The following is a 10,891-nucleotide window of genomic DNA, read 5'->3' as shown; positions in this document are numbered from 1 at the left end:
ATAAGAAACTCTTTGCTTCACGTCACGGCAGTGATTGAAATCCTGGTGGAAGACCCAATTTTGCTGTATTGATTATATTATTGATAGTGTTTCATTGCATTTCTTCTTCTGACTTCAGTTTAAAGGTGAAGTGTGTAATTTCTTCCGAAAGTCTAGCTCATTAGTGAGACATAAGTTTTGTTTCTGGCTGTGTGTGCCATCTGTAGCTCAAGATATCATCATCCCAATATTAGAAACAACAAATTAAAGCAATAAGCCCCAAGAAGCCGTGGTTTACAGTGAATTTATAACAGCTAAGGGGCATTGTTAGGCACGACGCGAAGCGGAGCTGTTATAAATTCACTGTAAACCACGGCTTCACGAGGCTTACTGCTTTTATAAAATGGTTATTCCATATACGTAAGGTTATGTAAGGTTTCACAGAATAAAACAGAGCAAATAAAGTAATGATATTAATAAAAACAGTATTCTTCCACCAAACAGTGTAGTTCCTCAGAAACAGTTGTGGTTCCAACAAAGGAACGTGGTTGACGAGCAACACACAGAAGTAACAGAACAGATTGATAAACCGAGAAATATAAATATAGTGGCCCTTAATATAAAATATACATTTTAGTGGCCCTTAAAAACATGTACAGAGGTATGAATGTCGTTGTATTAGTTTCATTTATGATTCATTTCTAATTTATGGACCCACAATCTTCCTAACCAAACTCCTTTTTTTTCTTTTTTTTAATGAATAAATGTTATAATGAATGATAAAAATGTGGTCAGTTTTGGGTGAACTGTACCCTTTAATATGTGGCTGGTAATCTTGACACATTTTATTTTTAATCACATTTAATTTCATTTTGCAAAATTCAATTCAGAAAAAAAAGAATGTCCACACATCTCATTTGGGCCTGGTAATAAGGAGTTAATAAATCTGATATATATGGTGGTGGCAGTGAAAGTGGACAATCTCATGATGGATATGCATGTCAGGGTGAGCATGTGTGCTACAAATGATGACAGAATATTAATTTTAGGGCCTGTTCCTTTTAGTCTGTGTGGTGCACTCCAGGTGCACTCACTGTTCCTCTGTTGTTGTAGAAACGAGGAAGATTGTGTTGCACACTTGCAATTTTGCAGATAGAATCTTCCCCTCCTCCTTCCCACTTTCTCAGGTCCCTAAGGCTCGGCAGATAGCTGTTTAACTGTCAAGTTGTTTGGCAGCCTCTCCAAGCACCACCTCCGGAGCTTTCTCTAACTGTCCTTCTCCCTGTGTCGGGTGCCAGAAGGACAGAGACCATCTTCTGCTGCCCCAGCACATTCACCTGCCTTTCCCCTGGTGTTAGTTCGCTTTAATGCCCGATGCCCTCAAGCAACTGTCTGCTCCCTCTTCACACTCACTGTCGATCTCGCTTTTTCCTTCTGTCTGTTACCTGTCTCAGCTCTTGAAATGGCCAGCATGGAACGCAAATGCGGGATACGATTGTGCATCTGATTAATTTTGTTCAGGGTCTGTTGAATTACAGGTACAAGGGCTGTCAATCAATTAAAAATCACGTGATCAAATTACTGACATCAGCATTTATGGACAGGCGTGTTTAGAGAACTTTGGGGATGCTGGAAGGTGGCAGTTGTTAAAGATTCACGGTGAGACAAGCTGAAACCTATAACTGCAGTCTGCAACATTCTAACACTTCCCCGGAGACATCTGTGGACAAAGCAAACATTCAAAATCAATTTGTCTTATTGTCAGAAATGACATGTGGACTATGTCAGAGACAGAACGGGGCATCCATTAGTTGAAATAAATTGTATGTGCTTCATACATCATTTGTGCAATTTTAAAACTTTATTATTATTATTATTATTTTACAGAAAAGCCACGAGAAGCATGCTTCGACCCAGGGAACATAATGAACGGAACTCGACTGGGAATGGACTACAAGCTGGGATCAACTGTGACATACCAGTGTGATTCTGGTTACACCATTGCGGGACCACCTACTCTCACCTGCATCATGGGGACTGATGGGAAACCTGTATGGGACAAAGCTCTGCCTACGTGTAAAGGTAGGACCTGAAAAATTCAGCTTCCGTACAGAGGCATTAAGTGTTAAATGGAAGTTTAAAAGATTTTTTGAGCAATGAGGCAACTCATTAAAGGAATAGTTCACCCAAAAATGAAAATTTGGTCATCATTTACTCACCCTCATGTCGTTCCAAAACCAGAATTTTGAAAAACCAAACAGTTATTGGTCCCCATTTACTTCCATACTAGGAAAATAAATACTATGGAAGTCAATGGGGACCATCAACTGTCTGGTTAACAGCATTCTTCAAAATATCTTCTTTTTTGTTTAACATAAAAAAAGAAACTCATACAGGTTTGGAACGACATGAGGGTGAGTAAAAGTTGACAAAATTGTCATTTTTGGGTGAGCTATACCTTTAACATACATTTCAACTGACACAACTGACATGTGTTCCTTTTGTTTTTCGAGTATTTAATTCACTGGATTATTTAAAAAATAGACATTATGAATATTTAATTCATAAACATTTTTCCTGTTCCATTACCATGATTCATTATTCATACAATGGCATACTTTCTTCCCATTTTAATAATGCCCACCAAATCTGGAAAGTTGTAATTATTGCTTTATTATTATTATTAGTAGTAGTAGTAGTATTAGTATTATTGTTAGTAGTAGTAGTTATACTAGTATGGTAACACTTTAGAATAGGGAACACTTATTCACTAAGTTCACTAAGACTTTTCCCTCAATATATTCCTAATTTGCTGCTTATTAATAGTTAGTAAGGTAGTTGTTAAGTTTAGGTATTGGGTAGGATTAGGGATATAGAGTAAGGTCATGTAGAATATGGCATTAAAATGTGCTTAATTAGTACTAATAAATGACTAATATTCTAGTAATATGCATGCTAATAATTAACTAGGTAAGAGACCCTAAAATAAAGTGTTACCATTATTATTATTATTTTTTTCCCCCTCCACAGATTGGTTGGTAGTTTATTGATTTTAGAACCTTGAATTAGCCTTTTTTCCTGCAGTTTTCAATTCAAAGTATTGACGCGTGTTAATTTGATTAAGCACTGCTTTGTCTACAGAAATTAGCAGCAGCCTCCTTATCAGAGACAGTATTCCTTTTGTTTTTTGCGATCTTGAGAGTTAATTGATTAGGCCTTTGTTACATGTATAGTTCTACTCTGACACACTGCCAGTACCCAGCCAATATTCATTGGGTTTGGAAAAACCATCTGGTGCTCCCATTTGCTTACACAGAGAGAGACAGACGGGGACAGAGGCCTTCAAAAGAGCAGCGCCTAGGTCTTTGTTTCTCAGTGACAGATTAGAGAGCCTGAGTGGTGACAAGTGCCACTCATTCCCACATTTGCTGTCAACCCGAGACCTTTCTCCTTTTTTCAACTTCCCCCTCTGTTTCTCTTTTTTTCAAACCTGTGTTTTGGTCAAATATTCAGGCAAAGCATGGACATATCAGGTAATGTTAATATGTGATTTGTAGAGTTGGAAAAGTCATCAAAACAACGTTATACATACAGTATATATTATTTATTTATTTATTTTATTTTAATCAAATGAATGAAAAATCACTATATATGCTTCTATTTTCTGTTTCACCCACCAGGATAATCAAATGAATGAATGAATGAATGAATGAATCACACTTTAGTTTAGGGACCAATTCTCACTATTAACTAAATATTAACTATGACTTTTACCTCAATAAACTCCTAATTTGCTGCTTATGAAGAGTTAGTTGTTAAATTTAGCTATGGGGTACACTGTAAAAAAATTTCAACAAAAAAAACATCAAATATGAAGTGTCATGCAGGGAATTCTGGGAGTGTCAATTTGCGGTTTTTCACTGTAAATTATACAATGACTTTTTCTTTTTCACTTCCAAAAACCATATTTTTAACAGTATTTTACTGTGAAATTACATTAAATGTAATTACATTTATTCACCGTATATAGTATGGAAACTTACTGTTAACCAGTTAACAGGGTTTTACTGTAGCATTTTTACAGTCTTTTACTGTTAAAATCACAAGAATTTTTTACAGTGTAGGGTTAAGGAATCTAAAATATGCTCATGCAGAATAAGACATTAAAAAGCACTAATAAACAGCCAATATGCTAGTAATATGCATGCTAATAAGCAACTAGTTAGTAGTGAGAATTGGTCCCTGAACTAAAGTGTTACCCAAATTTCATGTTGCACCTTAAAGATATTTCAACAATTCATCATATCCAGTGAAGTACAAATCGATGTGGTTCAATAATACCATCAACCACAATTGCACAAACACAAACATATTTCCAATGCCCATCCCCCAACCTGCCATGGTTGAGTCAGGGTTGTTATGTCCAGTCCAGTTGGTTCGCTCAAATAAACAGATTGTAATTCTGTTTTGTGCCGCTAGCAGCGCAGAATTCACACACTTCACTGTTATGTAATTCCCAGTGTTTTTATAGTAATTGCTCAAATCATGTCAGAAGAAGCATGTGCTCCCTCTGAACCCAGCGTGTTCAAATACAACACCAGGTTATAGATATGAACGTACAGTGAGCATCATTGACCCCAATCCAAAGGTCAAACAAGGGTTTTTGCACCTCAGTAGCATCCGCTGATTATTTAACCTCTTTTGATGGAGATGGAAAGCTGCTGATGCCCTTTGCGAGACAGCCTCATTTTTTGCACTCCAGGAACATTTTGTTTGTCCTCATTGATGGAATTTCCAGCACGTTGCTTCGTCCATCTTTATGCATGAGCTGTAACTGTGGGGTAGAGACATATTCCTACACAGCTCATTGTTGAGCTAACATAATCATCTGATTGTGTCATGAGAGATGCTTTATTTGATCTTAATCATCCGCACAGAGTGTACGCAAGCCAACGTTCACACAATCCATTAGTTTTCTGCCTGCTAAGAATCCCCTCCGGCTCCTCTATTAGTTAAGTGAGTATGTCTACCAAAGACAACTGGATCATGGAGAGGTTAGACAGCCTGGGTCAGTCGATATCAGCCTCTTTAAATAACGGTACCAGGGTTTTATTTATTTATTTATTTTAATAATGTAGTGGCATGGTAGCAGGGAAAACTTTTTTTTTATAATGGTGTGTTGGAGTCAATTGCAGTTCAACTGTGCAGCTTTTCTGTTTTAGTTAGGCAGTTCTGTTGAAATCAGAAGCATGTTGATTTATTACATTTTTCTAGAAACTGGAAATACCCCAACAAATGTCTGGCAACTGCTCAGAACACATTCACAACCACACGACAAGGCCTACGTCTCATCAAACATCTGATCCCTCTTCAAACTGACAAAGTATTCAAAGGCTCATTTGACATTCAGACTTCAGACTTTTTAAAACTTCTAGGCAAGGCTGCCAGTCCAACCTTCAAAGTTTGCCTTGAACTTTACTTTTGTAGTTGTGATTAGTGCTGGTTTGGTCCTTGTCTATCTGGTGGACCGCATAGCAATCCTGTTGAACAGTGAAACATAACGAGTGAAACTAGTTGACCAGGGTGGTCTTTCTGGTGTAGCTGGTCAACTAAAGAAGTCTTGGTGGATAGTCTAGTTAAGCAGCATAATAGGGTCACTGGCATTCTTTTCAGTTTATATAACCATTACCACCTCGAGTGTGTGCGCAGTTATTTTTCTAATAATTCAACAGCCCGTTTTCAATTATTCCTCACATACTGGATAATTGTTAATGTTTATTGCACTTTTTTACATTTAGATTATATTTGCTGTCCATCAAATTTTTACTTAAAAAAACAAAAAAAACAAAAAGACAATTGCCATCATTTACTCACCCTCATATCATTCCAAACTCATAGGTTTAATTAAAAATATCTTAATTTGTGTATTGCATCAAATGGGTTTGGAATGACATGAGGTTGAGTAAATGACAGAATTTTAATTTTTGGGTGAACTATCCCTTTAAATTGTATGTGGAATGTCAGAGTCTCAAAGCCATCTCTGATTTTTGGACCCCATATTTATCAATATTCTTCTTGTTCATCAGTCAGAAGTCATGCACTAATCAGTGATATACAGAAGTATTTTGTGGTGGTCATGGTGCATTGATTCACACAAAGTAGTTTGTGGAGGTTAATCCTTTTATTTGTCCTCAGCCAGAGCTCTTTAATGCCGAGGTGTAAGGTTAGACGAACTAGACGAGAGACTGTGAGCCAATTGTGATGCATTTATACACTGCCGCTGCAGCTTCCTTTTATCAATAGCCCATGCTTACAGCTAATGAGGTAAATGGCTTGCTGAGTACTTATGACCTTTTAGCCAAAGTGGGTGCTTCCAAGTAGTCCAGGGAGAATGAGTCAGATTTGATTGGGGGGTGACAGCAGATGAACAAACGTATCTGGGTTTCACTTTGCGGGGTGGGCGATGGCTTGAAAAGAGTGCTGTAGGCACAATTGGAATTCGTTCTGAAAACCAAAGGAGATGTGAAGCAAATGTTGCTGTTTTACGGGCCATTTCATCATATTGTCTGTCACTTCAGTTTATTTCTAGTCTCCGAAATCTGTTATTTATGTCACCTTCAGCAAGGAGAGGCAGCACGCCATCACTTCGTTTATCCATTGTGTCGACCTCCAGCGCTACACAATGCACTATGTTCTAAAGCATAGCTAAAATACAGGAGCTTTAGGCCAGGATAATGACTTTAACAAGATCATTTAGGTGTTAATGGGGTGTGATGCTCTCTCATCAGTTAAGCCATACAAGCAGATGCATACGTACAATGCACATGTGCTACGCACAGACACATGACTGTAATAAACAGGCTCATGTTCAATCAGACACAGCAGGAGACCAACCACTTGTAGGAAAACAAGTAAGATACATTTTAGTAGCCCACACACAATGTCCTCAGAGGGAAAAGATAAATAAATAAATAAAATAATATTCAAAAAGTATATTCGGACGCTCAGTGCATACCAACAAAAGTGCACAGTGCAAATACAAAACTTTTTCAATATCACATACTGATGATGATGTGATATTGAAAAAGTTTTGTCTTTGTACTGTGCACTTTTGTCAGGTGATATCATATATATATATATATAGAGAGAGAGAGAGAGAGAGAGAGAAAGAAAGAAAGAGAGACAGTCCCCTCAGACAACTGCTTTATATATAAAAATATGAATGATATATGAATGATGATTGTGCAATATTATATACACAACCCATTGTATAACCCTTAAATGCATGTGCCTTTCTACTGTCATTCTTACATGCAGTAAAACTTTGTCATTGGAAAAAAAGTACTTTCATTCAGTCACCCATCATTTTTATAGCAATAAACATATCAGCCTTAACCAAGAAATCACTAATATTCATATCCCTATGATATGCCAGGGGCTCTGAAAAAAAGAAAAGAAAGAAAGAATAAAAGTAGAGCAAACAGGATTGCAATTTAATACATGACAATAGCTGTGTCTCATTTAGAAGGCTGCGTCCTCCGGAGGTCGCATTCGAAGGCTGCATACGTCATCGAGACTGTCTCATTTCAGAAAAGCAAGTAGGACACTCCGAATGCGACCTTCGAATGCGACCTTCTTTCACAGGAATTCGGAGGGTGCATGAGGTGTATCCTTCGCTGCTACAGATAACCCACAATTCTTTGCGTCGCCGTGAACAACCGTTGTTAATTTGAAAAATGCCGGCGCCGGCAGATGTAACGTACACACAAGCGCAGATGTGGTGTTTACAACTTACCTTAATTCGCCTCGGTCAAAACGGATAAACTTTGTTTTTAATAACCTCCTCCTTTTTTTCTCTAATAGATGCCTGCTGTACGTACGCTGCAGCTCCTCAAACATTGAACAAAATAAAACAAGCAAAACCATTTTTTTTAAATTACTTTCCAAATTTAGAAATAATTTTCCTTCATTTAAGTGGTGTGAGAGCGCAACGATGCTCTAAATGTGTTGGCATAGCAACGTGATACTTCCGGTTTCCTTTTCCGCCCGTCCTACGAAGGCCGTCTCATTTAATTCTAGGTTGAGGACACTTCGTATATGCATCCTATAGAGGATGTGACCTCCAGAGGATTCGACCTCCGGAGGGTGCAGCCTTCTAAATCAGACACAGCTAATGTTTGTAAAATAATTCCTTGATCTTTTGGTTATAATGAGAATAAGCTGTAAAGCAAACCACAGAGGATAAAAAAAATAAAATAATTTTCTTTCTTTTATTCTTTCTTGCTCTTTTTACTAAAACAAGATGGCCACCAATTGAAATGATTTGCCTTAAATGCACTTTGACAGAATCAACACCTACAAAACTCCTCAGATGTTCAAAGAGATAAAAACACCTGTAAGGTTTGCAGCAACCCTTTGCATATTTGATTATTAAATATTCGGGCTAATTTGGTTATAAATTAATCTAACAACAAGGTGGCATTAACACACACAACATACCAAACCATGTAGCAACACTTTAGAAACGACCCAGGACCCCCTAACAACTGCCCAACAACCACAGAAGCTTTTAGTAACCACCTGGCAAAACTTCAAATCTCCGTTCAAACTGCTGCTCATTTGCAACTGCAACTGCTGCTCAACTTTACCGCATCACTGCACATGCCCACATAACACAATGATCTGCAGCGACGGGAAGCCATTTATTTTCTATGAGCAACAGCAACCATTGCTGTCACTCATTGAAAATGAATGATTTCCAGTCGCTGCAAATCACTGTATACAACAATATTCTGTAAATACCCTAGCAACCACCCAGAACATCCTTAGCAACACACTAGTAAACATCTTGCAATGCAATGACAACTGCCTAGAGCACCCTAGCAGCCACAAACCTTGTCCTAGCAACATCAGACCAACCATATCACAACATTCTATAAACCAACAAGAACACCCTAACAACTACCTAACAACCACTCAGAACACACACTTTCAAATTTCAAATCTATCTTCATTTTCATAACATGTCCACATCATGCATTAACATACATCTGCATATCTCTGTATGTATTGCTTACATGTAAATGTAAAAGTAACCACCTAGAACATCATAGCAACTAACGGGATAGTCCCGAAGCTGGGAGCTTTGCCCCCCATCCTGCAAGATTCATGCTGTGTCCAACATTTCTATTATGTCTATATTATTTTTTCTTCCATGACATTAAAATACCACAATAATAAATATAATAATAAAAAAAAAATGTGTTTGGCGTTTAAAAATCCATTTGTGAAGCCATCGTATTCTAGTTAAAGCAGGGAAAATAACCAAAGAGTGCATTTGTAGAGAGGGGTTTTTGCACTGATGATGACTGGACAAAGCAAAGGAATCAGTGTGGACCTTATCAAAAGCTGTTAAATACAGCTACACCAACCTGGACTTCTTCTAGATTTGTACTGGATAAGAACATCCTGCTCTAAGCTGCCAGATCCAACAAAAAAATACAAGTTTTTTTTTTTTTTTTGAAAATGTTGCCAGACAGAATATTTTGTTGTATGAATATCTGAACATAAAATCTAAATAAAGAACAGAGCCTCTGATTTTAAACAAACAAACAATCAAATATGTTTCATTCTGTCAGATTCAGAATGGTGATCAGAACATAGATCGAGTAGATAATGTCTATCAACACCCCACAGCCTGCATCCTATACCTCTTCGTGGGTTCGGTATTTCATTCTGTAACTTTAGGCAGTTTTGATTTATATGCTTATATGAATGTTTGATGATTGCGTCAGCTTACATGTGCATAAGCAATGCTTCTATCACTTCTCTCTGCTTCTTTTGGCACACTTCATGTGCACTTGCGGTTTTGCGTACTTACAATAGCTGCCATGTGCGCATGTCCACGAAACCGTAGGGTGTCCAATTCATTATTTTAGCTTTCAGGAGGGTGCTCGCTGAAATGTATTTTGGTATAAGATGTGATTTTTACCTACAAGAATGTTCTTCGGTTTTTCATATTTACTTGACTGAATAGGTCCCGTTGAGTAAATTACAATGTTTCACTGGACAAAGTGAGTGCCAGTCAGAGCCGTTCAAAGCTTATTGACAGTTTAAAGCACATTATCATTCAATCACCACCATTAATTACGTAGTTTAATAGTAGTAAATGTATCAAATGGTCACCCTAATCTAATGCCATAGCAACTATTCAGGAGGGCATTTCCCGTACAACAATGTAACTCATTGCTTAACCACCATAGTATAATGCATCGTGAGAACTGTTTCCTGAAGCCGTAGTATTGCACCTCTGTTGTTTAAACCACATTGGTTTAACAGTGTAAGACTGCCATTAATGATGTTATGCACAGCTGGTGAAGTAATAACTTATGCTAATTTACTGATTTGAGATCGCAATTAATGTCAATTGTTATAGCTCATTTACACAAACAACAGAACGTCTCGGTTACGTATGTAACCCTCGTTCCCTGAAGGAGGGAACGGAGACGTCACTTACGCAACGGTCGCTGTGTTGTCCGTGAGGACTAGTACACGCTTGCCTCGTAAGCGCCCTTTGAGACGGCCCCGGGCAAGGTGCACTGCCAGCAACTCGAGGCAGCCAGTGCAGTTGGGGCCCCGTCCAAACCCCTGACACTGCAAGCCCGTTGTACGTGGCCCCCCTGCCGGTGGTTGAGGCATCCGTGCAAACCACAGAATGCCTGGAGACCTGCTCCAGGGGCACTCCTGCCCGGAGGAACACAAGGTCTGACCACGGGGTGAAGGTTTGGCAGCAGGCTGGTGTAACTTGGACCCGGAAGGTGCCGCGTTGCCATGCCCACCTCGGGACTCAGCCATGGAGCCAGTGCTGCAGCGGTCTCATATGGAGCAGCCCCAGCGGCATGACTGCCGCCGT

The 10,891-nt window shown here is 38.5% G+C and overlaps 1 protein-coding gene across 1 annotated transcript in view; it reads left to right on the top strand.

Moving 5' to 3' along the window:
- The first annotated feature begins 630 nt into the window (after positions 1-630).
- Positions 631-10,891, top strand: part of LOC107566061 (CUB and sushi domain-containing protein 1-like) — a 139,073-nt gene continuing 128,812 nt past the window's right edge. Inside the window, exons 1-2 of the mRNA XM_016251436.1 lie at positions 631-640; positions 1,867-2,061. Coding sequence (XP_016106922.1) covers positions 631-640; positions 1,867-2,061 — 205 coding nt within the window. The remainder of the gene's footprint in view (positions 641-1,866; positions 2,062-10,891) is intronic.

Source organism: Sinocyclocheilus grahami, unplaced genomic scaffold (genome assembly GCF_001515645.1).
Source record: "Sinocyclocheilus grahami isolate Dianchi unplaced genomic scaffold, SAMN03320097.WGS_v1.1 scaffold1043.1, whole genome shotgun sequence".
Classification (NCBI taxonomy): domain Eukaryota; kingdom Metazoa; phylum Chordata; class Actinopteri; order Cypriniformes; family Cyprinidae; genus Sinocyclocheilus; species Sinocyclocheilus grahami.
The sequence above is the reverse complement of the archived record's forward strand: the minus strand, read 5'-3'. Positions and strand labels throughout refer to the sequence as shown.